The 14641-nt window shown below is 38.6% G+C and overlaps 1 protein-coding gene and 1 long non-coding RNA gene across 2 annotated transcripts; one reads left to right on the top strand and one right to left on the bottom strand.

Annotated features, from left to right (window-relative positions):
- Positions 1 to 903: 903 nt before the first annotated feature.
- LOC122661990 (probable NAD(P)H dehydrogenase (quinone) FQR1-like 2) lies at positions 904 to 13923 on the bottom strand. Its single transcript, XM_043857525.1, has 2 exons — positions 13349 to 13923; positions 904 to 1413 (listed from the first exon to the last, which is right to left on the bottom strand). The coding sequence occupies exons 1-2, from the start codon at positions 13891 to 13893 to the stop codon at positions 1185 to 1187; spliced, it is 774 nt and encodes a 257-aa protein (XP_043713460.1). The 5' UTR covers positions 13894 to 13923; the 3' UTR covers positions 904 to 1184.
- Positions 2219 to 7746, top strand: LOC122661991. The gene is made up of 2 exons (XR_006332949.1): positions 2219 to 2401; positions 7667 to 7746. It is a non-coding gene; the product is annotated as an uncharacterized LOC122661991 (long non-coding RNA).
- Positions 13924 to 14641: the final 718 nt, after the last annotated feature.

The following is a 14641-nucleotide window of genomic DNA, read 5'->3' as shown; positions in this document are numbered from 1 at the left end:
CTACTTATACATTGTAAAGACCACTTCTGTATGATCCTGTACCACCTTTTGAAGCAGGAACGAGGATTCATTTTTTCATTTGTTTGCTTAACATTAATGAAAATGGCAATGGTTCCAGATTCACTACGGTCAATGGGATCACAGATGGACAGGAATGAGAAAATGGAGTTGGGAGGAAGGATCCTTGGTGTGTGTGTTGTTTTTGCTTCGTTTTGTAACCTGTTTAGCAATACAAATGCAGAGTACAAGATAAGAAGCCTGAATGCTCTACGTCCAGAATATCAACCTCAAATCAGAGAATTAAACACTCTTGTAATGTCCAAGCAGAAAATCTTTGGTCTCATACATCAAATTATGGCATCAAAGATGGCTTTGAACCAGTGGTAGATTTTTCACCCTAATTGGGAGGATTCCTTTGGATTTCCTGAGCTAAGCTCAACCTGAGGTTTGACAAAAGTCATTCATTAGGATTGGTTCTACATGACTTCCCCATTAGCAAATTCTTTCAAAATCTACAAGAACAGTAGCCGGGTTCATCTTTGGCTGAAAAGCCTAAAACAGTCTGAAGTATAAGGGAATCTGCATCTGAGGAATCAGGTTAGATATTGGTTCCATCCAGTTCTAAAAATGTATGAACATCTTCAGAAAATAACAACTAGAATGAAAGTCATTGCCACTGCACGTAAAGAGTGCACAAAACAACACTAACAACTTCATTATTACCATAATGAAACATTGAATAAGACTTCGAGACGATATACAACTTTCTGAACAATGGGCATACAACCAGTAAAAATAGAAACAATAATGTGGCCAAACATGGCCAGTCTCTTCACACTATAACACAACCAGAATTGATTTTCTTGAATAAACAAAAGCGCCATTGAAAATGAGACTGACCTATACAAAAGAAGACAACCCACAACTTCATTATTACTATGATGAAACACAAATAAGATATGTTGAGACCATATACAACTTTCTGAACAAACAATGGTGGCAGAACTGGCCAAAAATGGAAAGAACGGGATATTGTAGCTAAACAAGGGCATTTTGATCACAATAACCCTTCCAACACGTTAAATGCTACAGCCAATCACAATCTGAAAAGAATTTTTTGAATAAACAAGGGACGAGCCACTAAATAGTAGGTGGCATAGACGAGGGGCTGACCAAGCATGTTATCAAACATGGGCAAGCCTCTTGACAACCGCAGCCATGTACTTTCCCTGATGCTCTGCAAGTGCAAGCTCCGTCTCAGTAGGCTCCCTTGTGCCATCACCAGCATAAACTCCAGCACCATAAGGAGAACCACCCCTAATGGAGTCCATCGTGAACATACTGGCTCCGAAGGTGTATCCAATGGGAACAAATAGCATTCCATGATGTGCTAACTGGGTGATTGCTGTCCACCTGCAATTAATACAAAGAGAATACATCTTAAGAAGGAAAGTTGACAAGCAAGGAGTACATGACAACTAAAATCCACTGAATCCCTCCGACAAAACATTGACTGCAACCATAACAGAATGGAACTAAAACCAGCACACATACTCATTAAAACATTTTTTTTACCTATCAAGTTTTTTCTCCACTTCAAAACCTATTACAAGAGGGTGGGGTAAAGAACGGAGATATGCCTGAACCATTCAGACAAGCCATTCTAAGAGAAGTTTTTTGTGGATAGCAATTGAATTTCAAGCATAGAAATTGAATTCCATTGCAATGCAAGACTTGAAGTATGATTATAGAAAGCAATAAATCATTTTTTTTTTGTGTGTAGAAAGGGGGGGGGGGATGAAACCAATAACTATAAACCATCTAATGCAGGTCTGGTCCAAAAATTGGTCTTCTCTTGCTAGTACTTTTGTTTTATGTGATTTTATTTATAATGGGCCAAATATAATGACTAAATTTTAGGTCCATAGGGGTGAACGAGATTAGTCCTCAAGCTACGGGTTCAAGTTAGATTGGGATACTTATTAACTAGATAGAGTTCTGTTTTGAGTGTTCTGAGTCGAATTAATGTTATTCTAGCAAGTTTTAGTGTTTAAGTTCATTAGGTTACTTAGTGGTTATTAAATTCTACATTTCCATTAGAATTTGCTTAAAGTGTTTGAAGTTCACTCAAACATACTTTTGAATCTTATATAAGGATGTAACCCCCAAGTGTGTGAGCTGTGAACTTTTTTCCCCTATTTATCCTAATTTCTTCCAAGTTATTATTCACAGTCCCAAAACAGCCATCCTATCTCTTATCTTTCTTCTCTCTTTCTTTTCCCATCACAGGCTGCTGAAATCAACAAATCAGCAAGTTTCAGCCTTGGTTTGTCAGGAAATATTCCAGATCTGGACCTGTGAAGCAGCTGATCTGGTCCTTGATTCCTAATTTGGAATCTGGGTTGGCTGGCTACATCACCCTCGAGGTCAGGTAACCAATAAAATGAACCACTCGTTGCACAAAAGCCTAGTGCTGCTGGTAAGGGCCTTAGTTTGTTGTAGCCGAGTATTGGGACCAAATACCACTTTCAACTAGGGAGGGGGTTAGGGAGAGGGTTAAAGTATAACAAATGCTTTCATATTCCGAAAAAAAAATCTGAAATAATAAGACTACAAAAAAAGGAGAGCGAAAAAAAAATGGAGGGGAATAAAAAAAGAAAATGGAAAAGCTAATTTGGGAGTAAGCCTATACATATTGCAAAACTGTGATTTGTTGCATGTTACATGTTCTGACAGAATCATGAGAAGGGTGGATGGTAGTGAAAAAAAAAAGGGGGGGGGGGGGGAGGGAGTTAAAAATCCCTTGTGGTCTAAGAAAAGAAAAGCCAGCAGATAGAGCAGAACGGTAGCAAAGATTCACAAAGCTCATGCAAGATATCTCTGATAGAAAAGAATGCTTGAGCTCAGAACAAAAAGTAGTAAGGTTCTATCCTCACTCTTCCCAACATGAGCAAGTATGATCTCAAGCTCAGGTTCACAACTCACAGCAAAGCTCCAAGAGCAGTGCAGCAACAAGGGGATTATTCTGCACCAGCCACCAAGTGGCAAACATTTCATCTAGCTACCAAATAATGAAGCAGCTAGAATAAAGAGATATCCGAAAAAGTCATAGCCAGCAACTGTAGCCTGGACCCAGGAATGGACAATTTTCCATCCCGTAAGGAGTTATAATATTATGACAGTGGATCTCATTAAAAAAAATATTATGACAGTGGAATGGGAAATTTCACCTGTCGATGTCTTGTACGAAACACACAGCAGACAGACTTCTTCCACCCCACCCCATCCCACCCCTCCCAAAAAAAAAAAAAACCTGAGCAGCTTTACAATACTTTGTTATTGGAATTGCATCAACTCAGTTTTAACCAGACAGGAAGAGCAAGCATCTGGTTTATAAAGTACAACTATCATTAGTTAATACATCGCAGGATGAAAAATCCTGCCTACAATTGGAAACATGATCTCCAAATTCAAGCACAATGGAGACTCACAAATCACAATAGCATCAAAGTATACCAATTTCCAATCCCTCATTTCTATCTTCTACAATATAGACCACTTTAAAAGTGCAACTACCATGCACTCACTCAATTACTTTCTCACGAACTAGAAAGCAGTAAAGACAAACTAGTCCAGACAATTTGTCAGATAATTTAAATTAGTTATATCCAATAAACTACCGTACTAAACTTTCACAATGACAGACATACAGAAATAAATAAATAAAATAATACGTTAGACATCACCGATTACACATAAATATAGTTTTTCTCTTTTTACAACTAGCCTGTAGAGTCCTCCTTTTAGATGTGCAATCTCTATCCCAAGCTTTTTACTTTTGGATAAAGCTATAGACCCATGTATTAAAGTGAGCAAGCTTTAATTGAGTACACCCCAATTTAAGTATTCAAGATAAGCTTTTATTTTTCTTTCTTTTTTTCCCAGTAAGTAATAAAAGATCCTTGATTAGCTGGGCTGTCTATTTCATTGCTTCTTATTTCATAATCTTCCTTGGCTTGACTTGGAACCCATATAGAGTATCATTCAGAACTTCTTTGGAGAATTATAGTCGATTATCTGCACTTTCTTATCTTTAAGAAGTCCCTGGTTTTAGCCCCAGTGACTCCATGATCTCCTTTCCAAGAACTTCTACATAAGAAATTTTCATCAGAACCTTATGGCTTTCTGTGTTTCTTTAAACATCAGAAACTACATCACATATTTATTCCCAAGGTTCAAGATCTCGTCTCGTCTCGCCATTTCAGGCAGGTCAAAATTTCTGAAATATCCGAAATTTGCCCAAATTTCGCCGAAATATGGTATTTTTCTGCCATATTTCGGCAATCCATCTCGGTGGGTTTTTGGCCATATGATACTTCATGTACACCCTTATTTAAGCTAAATAAACACATATAAACCTTCATATTGCAAAAAAGTGAACTCAAAGTGGTGTTTTGGGTTTGCACCCTTGATTGACAGTATACGGTCGGACCCTGATGTATAAATAGTTAAATACACATTATATAAGTACTAAAAGACATAATAACAAATTTAAACAAAGTAATGAAACAAAAATAAAGTCAAATATTGTAGCCTTTAGTTTAAACTTTAAAGTCATAAGTGCATAAGTTCATAAGTCATAACTCATAAACTCCATAAAAGTCATTAGTTCAATACTCAATAGTCAATACACAAAGTCACAACTCACAACTCACAAGACTCGCAATTGTCATAAAACAAATCCTAGTAATAATTGCTATGCCTTCCTGGATCAACCCCACTCATGCTCCACTGGAGTTGACGTCCATTGCTCTCTATCTAAAGGGCATGCATGGACCACAGTATAGTTTCAGAGAAGAAACAAGTGTAGTCATCCACAATTGCCATGTAAATCCCGAAATATCTCGAAATATCATGAAATTTCACCGAAATTTGTACTTTTTCATTTCATATGGCCATTTCGTCTCGGTAGTGTTGAGATTTCCGAAATATGCCGATATATTGGCGATATTTCGCTAAATCTTGAACCATGGTTATTCCAAGGGCCTATTAGCCTCATACACTTTGATATTAAAAAAAAAAAAAGGGATGTACCCAGTGCGCGAGGCTCTCGCCACTGCAGGGTCTGGAGAGGATCATAATGTACGCAGCCTTACCCCTGCTTTCGCAGAGAGGCTGTTTCGAGACTCGAACCTGTGACCACTTGGTCACAATGGAGAAACCTTCCCATTACTCCAAGGCCCACCCTCTCCTCGTACACTTTGATAAAGGGGAAAATTTTAATGTCAGCAGCTGTTTGGAGATGCAAAGCCCAATGCCTATTTAACAGCTCCTTCACATAAGTAACCTCAAACTGATACACATAAAAGTTGCAATTGAGATAAGATTCAAAAAGGGAAAAAAGAAGTATGCTTCAGAGATTCATTGATGCAGTTGCATTAGGCATTAATCCCATATGGAGGCCTATATCCAAGCTTGGAAAGCCCATAAGGTGCTAGTGGCAGTTCAAAGGGCTGAACTTGACCTTTGGGTTATATTATAGGTTGGGCCTTTTATTTTTTGAGTTTCATTAGTGGGACAAATTTATATTTGATAAACGAAACTCTTATCTTCTTTTTGGAAAGCTGATTCCCTGTCTCAACAACCGAGGAACCGTGCTCACCATTATCTCCACGATAGAACCTTCCATGGTTATTCAATCGGCTTCCCCAAACCTAGCAAGGAAGCTCTGTGTGCAGCTCTTCGTCTTCTATGGGAGCCCCTTGGTGCCCTTTTTATCTTATGAAAGAGGAAGTTTCTCTGTAGAATGCGAGTCTGAATCCAAACGGGATAATAGCCTTCTCCGCGCACCTTGATGGTTCTAGTTCTACTCCTCCATTTGGTCCTGCATGACGTCGAAGGCCCGTACTACTCGTATGAAAGAGATTCTGTACCCTTCTGGATTCAGATCCATGGTATTCCTCCTACTTGCTATACCACTGGAGCAATCCGTCAAGCTATCTCTTGTGTTCGCAGAGCAGTGGACCTCAACCTCAATCCTGTTGAACTGGGATTACCAAAGGATTCGTCTTGTGTGAAGGTGTTGTTCAAAAAGAAACGGTCTATCTGTGTGACCTCCATGAAGGATCTATTTCAATTTTCTCATTCATCATAATCACTTATTCACTTACACCTTAACCAACTCACCCTCAAGGCAAGAACAAGGGGGTATAGTTTTAGGTTTCCAATTGAGTCACAAAGATCTGGTTATTACACCTACAACAGATTAAATTCTCTTTTTTTATTGGGTGGGGGTGGGGGTTGATGCAGATAAATCAGCAAAAGTGGGCTTATTTTAGTGGATATAAGCCTTGGGTTGGGTTCTTTACATGTTGGACCTTTGGTCCAATGGGTTTTAATTGTAATAGTTAATGGGCCTAAAGATGACAAAACTATCAATAGTCATGTTTTCTGAATTCTGAAGAGGATGACAAACATTTCAGAATCCAAAAGTCAAGAATATGTGGTTCCCCTTTTCACCTTCTTCCTTGCTGTGCCTTTTCTTTTCTGAATTCTGAAGAGGTAACTTCAGTACTTGTACCTTCACCATGGATAGAGTGAATATTAGGACGAGTGGGACAGGGAACCGGTTGGTTAAGGGGGTAATGGCTTTTACAAGTGTTATTCGGTTTAGTAATGAAGGTAATGGCATTACTGTAATTACTGGTAAATGAGTAAGAACAGGTTTTACCAAACGTCATAGTTATTCTCAGAACAGTTCTGGAATGGATTCGCCAAACAGTCAATTACAAACAAAGAACATTATTCCAAGCCAAGAACAGCAAAAAACGTTTCTGGGAAAGAACACCCGTTTTTTATGAAGAACATTACCAAACGCAGCCTTAGTAGCCAAATTTTCCCACCCATGGTCAAGGGAGAATCCTTTGACTGGGGCGTTCTGATGGTGTCCAAAGGGTATTGGGGAACAGTTAGGGGGTTATTATCTAATGGTGTCCAAAGGGTGTTGGGAACAGTTAGGGGGGCATTATCGACTTCATACAATAGGGGTGGGAGTAATAATGCCCTAGAAAAGTGTGTTTCCTCTATCCACAGTAGAGGAAAACTTTTGCCTAATAGAAAAAGGTTCCATTTTCTTTGCTACACGCGCTAGCCTTTTTTAGCTAATTTCAAAGCCTACACGCACATTGTAACTGTGAAAAGGTTGGAAGATCTCGCCAAAGAAGGTAATAGCCCAATAGATTTGTTCCCATGGTTTGATTCTTCCTACTAAAAAAAGTAATGCCTTTTTTAGCTTTTTGGAATCGACCGCCATCTCCTTCATGGTCATGAAGACACAAACAGGTCATTCTTATTGTTATTTTGCGGAAGGATTGAACAAAAGTTCAGGGTTATGCTGTACCTATGGGATAGGGCTAGAGGAAGAGGAAAAAACCGAAGATTTCACATAGTACTTTTGATTGAAAATCAATCTGATTTATTTCGTACCCTTCGCTCGATGAGAAAATAAGTCAGATTCTACAGGATCAGATCAAACCTACGGGACTTGAGGAATGATGGAAGGGAATAAAAAGTAAAAAGAAAAGAGAGTGAAAGAAAGAAGAACCCAGATTCCAAATGAACAAATTCAAACTCGAAAAGGATCTTTTTTGATTATCAAAGAATGAAGGGCAAAGGGATTGATCGAGAAAGATCTCTTGTTCTTGTTATAAAATCGTGATTGGATCCGCATATGTTTGGTAAAAAGAATAATCTTCCCCCTTTCGAGAATAATCAAAAATGGAAAGTGTTCAATTGGAACATGAAAACGTGACTGAATTGGTCTTCAGCAATTGCAAATGAGAATTTACATAATTAACTTTAGCCTAATTTAAGATAGAATCTGACTTTTTGGGAGGGCTCCCAAACTTTCAAGTCCAATTAGTCAATTACAAAATTATCCCCATTTTAAAAGATTGTATTGTCTCATGGATAAAGGGTTTTTTTTTAAAAAAAAAAGTGGTTACAAAATCTATTGTAACCAGCTTGGTTACAAACAGATCTTCTCAATAGAAAATGCTTAACACATGGTGGCAATCCTCACTTTACAGTGGGACCCACACTGGATTGAAGTGAGACCTACACTATTATGTGAAAAATTTTCCATGGCGCTACAGTAATATTTCTCTCTTACATAAGATTGTTATTATTTTCCATTCTGACTGTGTAGGTCCCATGTGAATGATTCTATCATCTGCACCGCCATCGCTCTTTCTCTCAAAAAAGAAAGAACAAACCCCATTAAAGATGGGGAGTGAGATGTAGATTCTTCCCCACTCTTATTCACTAGAATAAAAAATTTTGGATTAAATTATTTAACAACTAATTAAAATACAACAACAATAGGAGAATATCACTTAAGAACTTAATATAGCTCTTTTAAGTGATAATCATGGAACACATAATATGGAGACCATAATCAGAGAGTAGATCAAGATCTAGTTTAATGATGGAGATTTTTTTTTGGGGGGGGGGGGGGTTGAAGGGGGAGGGAGAGAGGGGAAAAAAAGATGTTAATTTTTACATAGAATAACCTAAAATGGGAAGCAATTGGACATGGCTATACAAGCCTACATGCAGGCTACCGAACAAAGCAAACACTAACTCTGCATAGAAAATACGAAAAAAGTTATATACAAGAGGCCATATCCGCCACATAGTAGACTATTGATATGGTTGTCGACTTGGAAAAACAAGGGTACCCTATCCCCAACTACCCGGATCACCAACCTGAACCCAACCCAACTGAAAATCATCGGCGATTCTTATGGTTGTGGAGCCAGGCCTTGAAAACATGCCTGGACACCCCAATATGCAAACAGAACTGGTTGATCTCATCCCACCTATTTCTCTTCATTCTCCACCCAAGACTTATTGCAAATGAAAACATCCAATGCTTCTGCTCCTCCGTGAACTTCGTCCTTAGCCTCCTCCCCTTACTCATCTGCACCATCACTTGATGCTTCTGTTGCTGACATTGGTGCCCTGCTACCATGAGCTCCTGCAACTGATTCTCCTCCTCTTCACTCACTGCCACCACTTTTGATTCAACCTTCACAGTGTGATTGCTACTCTCTCCCTTCCTATCATCTCCACAATTGTTGCCTACCATAGCTATCTTCTGGTGGAAGTTCTGGAGGCACTCACATGCCCTACAGTGGGAGCGACCAGCAGTCGGGAAGAATTTTCCACAACTGTCTTTGGCATGGCCACCAAGGTTTGTTGCATGATTTATCATGCAGGCACCGTACACAAACTCTTGCTTGGGGTTCTCCATGTTTTTTTTTTTAGTGTTCAAACATCTGAACCTTCTCTAACATATATAATAGTGTGGCCTTGGTGTTAACGATGGTGTAATGAATACAGTTTTGGATTTAGTATATAGGAGTTAAAGCGAAGAAGGTATAGTTAAATTTACTTTGGGCTTTACTATCTGTTTGGTAAGTTTTCTTTATTGCGGTAGTTTGAGTCAAACTGTTTGACTTAGGAGCTTTTAATGATATTCTTGAAAGATCTTCATTTTGGAAAATCATGCAGCAAACCTTGGTGGCCATGCCATAGATGGTTGTGGAAAATTTTTTGCATTAAGAGGGCGGACCTAGGTGCAACGGTAAGGTTGCTCCATTGTGACCAAGTGGTCATGCGTTTGAGTCTGAAAACAGCCTCTCTATGAAAGTAGGGTTAAGGTTGCGTACATTATGACCCTCCCCAGGACGCCAGACCCCGCAGTGGCAGGAGCCTTGTGTACTGGGTACGCCCTTTTTTTTGGGTAGGAATACGGGATGCACTTTATTAGGTTAGTTTGAGTTGTTTTATTTTATTAAATAATTGTTTTTTACTTGGTTGTTAAGGATAGGATAGAGGCTTGCCTGAATAGAACTCTTTTCATTACTTGGGATAGAGTTTTCACCTTGTGGGACTCCTATTCTACCTATTTAGTTAAGATAGAGTTTTATTTAGGAGGAACTCCAATTAGAGGATGTTTCCAATATTTTTTTTTACTTCTTCTTTCCTTTTGTAATTCGGTTTTTAGTTTTTATTTTTATATGTAAGGCTTTATAGAGCCGATATGATTTTTAAAATGAAAGAAAGCTTGCTTCCTCAAGTTCTGTGGTGATTCAGAATTTTGCTGCGGAAATTCAACAGGCCGTGTTGTGGTGATTCAACAGGTGGGTTAGTGATGATTCCCAGATAATATCTTCTTTCCTTTCCATCTTCTTTATCTTTCTAAATCGTTGAAATACAGTTTCTGTTTCTGCTGTTTATCTGTTATGGACTTATCCTATCTCTACTAGGATTCTTCATTAACGGATGATCCAACCTTGGATGGGCTTGATATTCTAAGACAATATTCCCCTAAATATCCTAAGCCTTTGACCAGCTTTGGGTTTAGTTCTGATCATTTGTTGTTGAGTTATTAAAAACCTTTTCAAATTGAATAAGTAATAAGAATGAGAAGTGTTAAACTTTTTATCATCTTAGCATGGTTCTACTATTCTGTTGCGATATTGCTTGTTTAAGTGGAATTCTGTCAGATTTCAGAATCAAATTAACTGATCTTGCTGAAACTTGGGCATGTTCTTCTCCTATATTAGAGTAGTATTCAACCAGAATTTCAATCATGTCTGATTCTTTGATTCTGTGTTATTTTCTTTGTATCTGGTTCCTACTTTCCTGCAATTCTGGAAATTTCCGTTCGTTTCTAAACCCTAATGTCCTAGGTCATTAGAACGACATTAGGGGGAGGTGTTCCCTGCAGGGCAGGAAAGGAAAACTTGAGATGCATCCTTTGAATCTTCCTCTTTCCAAGGCAGTATTAGTCATGCAAACCAACTTCTAATTGTATGGTGTCGGTGAGGTATTCCGAAAAGGATAATTGCTTGGAGCAATGACATGAGATATGCAGGTTTTCTACCACTAATTTGGGTTTACCGCTTGCCATTTTGATCTCCATGCTGAGGCATTATGGGGACCCAAAGTCAAAGATGCTGGCAGGTTTTAGAATGGATCTGTCCCTAGGAAGGGGGGGAATACTGCCATGAAAAGCAGTATAAGAAATTTTCTGATGCACAGCTACTAATATTTACCACACCAGCAGATACAGTGAAGAGGCTTGAAAAGATAGAGGATGAATTCTGACAATGTTCCAAACAGTGAGAAAATCCCACCTCTTTGAATACAAAATTATCTCTCACCTAGGCATATGAGATAGTTTGGGTGGAAACCAACAAGTGAAGAAATGCCAGAGCATGTAAATAAAATTGCATAACTCAATGATTTGGAAATCCTTATGGGGAATGAGCCATTTGAAATGCATCCAAACACAAACTAAGGCTTCAACTCGCAACATAGTTAGGTAGTGGAAAAAGGAGACCACTGGAGCAACAAGTGAATGTCTGAAATTTCGCCAAAATTACCGACATATTTCGATTTCACAAGAAACCGAAATGAAATGATTGACGAATATTTGCCAAAATATAAAGAGAAATTGGAGATTTCGCCAAAATATTTAGGTTTCAGCAGGGGGCGAAATGGCCTAAAAACCTGAAATTTCAAACCTTACAACAACATATGGTGTGGGAAAAACAACCCCATCCCTCCCTACTACTCTCAAAAAAACATTTTCTCACCACATTTATTTTCCTGCTTTGTAGCAAGTGGCCCTATATAAAACTGGCAAGATGGCTCATTTCTACAACTGGTTGCAGCTTGTGGATCACTATTTCCAGTCCCGTATTTCCAATCATCTAAGGGTAGAATATCAGCCAAGATATTTGATTGATGTCACTCCTATAATTGCTCTCTATCAGCAGCAAGAGAAGCTAGGAAATACCAAGAGGAAAGCCAGTGTCACCTAATGAACTGAAGTGCAATCAACATGAATCAACTTATGATGTTGCAACTAACATGCATCAATAATGATGTGAATTACAAAGGCAAGGTATAGGGCAACAGTAAATATAGAATAATTCCAACCAGTTGCAGTGCAAGGTCACCCAATAACAACTGAAAAAGATTGAAACTAGATGGCATAGTAGTCTTAATAAACGTGCGTTAATTAATGAGGCATGCTCACCTTAAGGAGAAAAGAAGGAAACAATCAAGAATAAAAAAACTTTATACACTAGTTCAGTATGGTGTTTGGAAGTTTCCCTGTTATCTACAAGCCCATGGAGCAGCACACAGCAGCTGGTGCTCCAAAGAATAGTTCCCCTTTTATACCACGCAAAAGAGTAACAATAAGCCATGAAAGTATGTTGGTTTTAACAACTTCTTGGTATGGTCCCTGTAAATGTACATGCGATATGCTATCTTCTTTCTTCGTCTATTTTCTAAATCTCTCCTAATTTCTGTTAAATCCTGGATTTGAACCCACGAGCACCATCAAAATCCTGATTTACCAATCCACATCTCCAATAAATCACTAAAAGAATCAAATCTTCAGATAAATCCAGTGTGTCCCAATCATTCACCCAATAAATCTCTCCAAACCCAACAATCACCATTAAGGACACAGCCAACCCATTTTCATCCCAATTATCCATCCCCCCTACAGAAAGAAAAAAAAAAATCATTTTTATCCCAATTGACCAACCCATCTCTCTGTCAAGAATTCTCCGAATCTAAAAACCCTGGTTCCATAAACTCTTAATTCAGTAACACTAAACCAAAAGCACAATATTTATTCCTTACTCTTCCAACTGCATCAATTCATCTAAGCATGAGAACTTCATGACATGGGACATTAGTTTGCTCTAAAGAAAAACAAACAGTGAATTTTGACCCCTTTTTTTTTTTTTTTTTTTCTATGTTTCTCTTCCAACTCCTGAACAATTGGTGTAGTTGTCTTTGACATTAAAAAAGAAATTGTTTATAATACGAGGAGGATGGGAGAGGAGCTGACATTTTGGTATTGTTCTAATAAGATGTCAAATCTGTGATGTCTCACCCATTCATGCAGGTCAGAACCAAAAAATAGCGGAACTCTATACTCGCTTATCATTCTATTACCAAAAGATAAATTACACGTAAGAGTAAGTGAACGGGCATAAATGAAACACTGCGCACTTCCATAATGCAATCCAACCAAAAATGTGTGAAAAAATTGTTTGACTAATAAAAATCAATTTGTCCTCTTGAAACATTCAATCGACTAATCAGATAATTCCACATTCAATTATGTAATGAATCATGAATATTTATACTAAAAGAAGAAGAAATTCTTAATAGCAAAGCACTTAATTCTTAGGAGAACAGAATTACTGAGCCAATTTCTACATGTCCAGAAGAGGAAAAGAGAAGAAGGGCTTACGCAGTGGTTTCTTGGCCTCCACCTTGAGTACCAGTGCTGACAAAGAACCCAGCCGGCTTCCCAGCAAGCTTCTGTTCCTTCCACAACTGTCCAGTAGAGTCAAAGAAAGACTTCATCTGGGCAGCCATACATCCATACCTCGTCGGAAACCCAAACAGCACCCCATCAGCCGATGCCAATTCCGCCGCCGATATCAAAGGGATCGAATCATCTTTGGAAGGAGCCTTCATCTTCTCAAGGATCTCATCTGACAAAGTCTCGGGAACTCGATACAATAACCCATCGACCCCCTCGATCTCATCAATTCCCTTCTTCATCCTCTTCGCCAACCCTTCAACATGACCGTACATAGAGTAGTAAACAATATATATCTTCAGCTTAGCAAGTGGTTCCGTAACCGTGATTTCACGAGTAGAAGTAGCATCACTATTGGGAGCCTTATCGTCGATGGCTGCCGGAGCATCCGCAGCAGTCTTTGGAGGATCATCGGAAGTGGCCAATAACGTTTTCTTTTTACTGGGCACACAGCCGCCTCCTTTCCCCATGGTTGCAGAGCAATTAGAGCCGCCTCAATCTGCCTTTTGCTTCGGAATATTTATTGGTTCATCGATAGTGTATTCCTGGTACAGCTGGATCTCTGATGGTCCTGATGGATGATCAATATTATATGGTACCTTTGTTAGGCATATTTTGGTGAAGACAAATTTTCCAATCTTATATCAATCTACTTTAATTATTTTAAAATTTAAGACTTTCTCTCATCTAAAGATTATTAATCTCAAGTAGTCATGGATCGAAATTAGGCTACACCATCATATACGTCATTGATAGGGCCTTTCTTGTTAGGGAGTTACCCAAAGTGTTACATTTTCTTGAAATTAAGTTAATATCACAAGCATTAAGAAATAGTAGTAGATGAACAATATCCCCCAGGATATACCTCAAATGAAGAGGAGATGTCGTGATTCCCATTTGGAGATAGGAAATCATACTCTTATTGTCGGACTCAATAATCACATGCTCTTGCTTATTTGAAACAGCTTTCAACATCGAGGAACGAATGGCTAGGGCTTCTCCGGTTGCAACATCATTAAACTTCGTGAGAAAAGAAACAACATGTATCGGATGACCATTGCAATCTCGACAAATGAGACCAAGTCTCCCACCATTTGAGTTGATAGGTAAACTAGCATTTAATTTTCACCATACCTGGAGTTTGGAGATGAGGCCGTCCAATCGGTGATAATAGACTCTAAGGTAGTGCTTGAAACACATTCCATGTAAGTAGTCGAT

This window comes from Telopea speciosissima, chromosome 5 (genome assembly GCF_018873765.1).
Source record: "Telopea speciosissima isolate NSW1024214 ecotype Mountain lineage chromosome 5, Tspe_v1, whole genome shotgun sequence".
NCBI lineage: Eukaryota > Viridiplantae > Streptophyta > Magnoliopsida > Proteales > Proteaceae > Telopea > Telopea speciosissima.
The sequence above is the reverse complement of the archived record's forward strand: the minus strand, read 5'-3'. Positions and strand labels throughout refer to the sequence as shown.

Bases quoted from the DNA above. Each gene is read 5' to 3' on its own strand.
- LOC122661990 (XM_043857525.1), bottom strand. From the start codon at position 13,893: ATGGGGAAAGGAGGCGGCTGTGTGCCCAGTAAAAAGAAAACGTTATTG. The intron at 1,414-13,348 runs GTAAGCCCTTCT...TATTAATTGCAG, and splicing joins GGAGGCCAAGAAACCACTGC to GTGGACAGCAATCACCCAGT.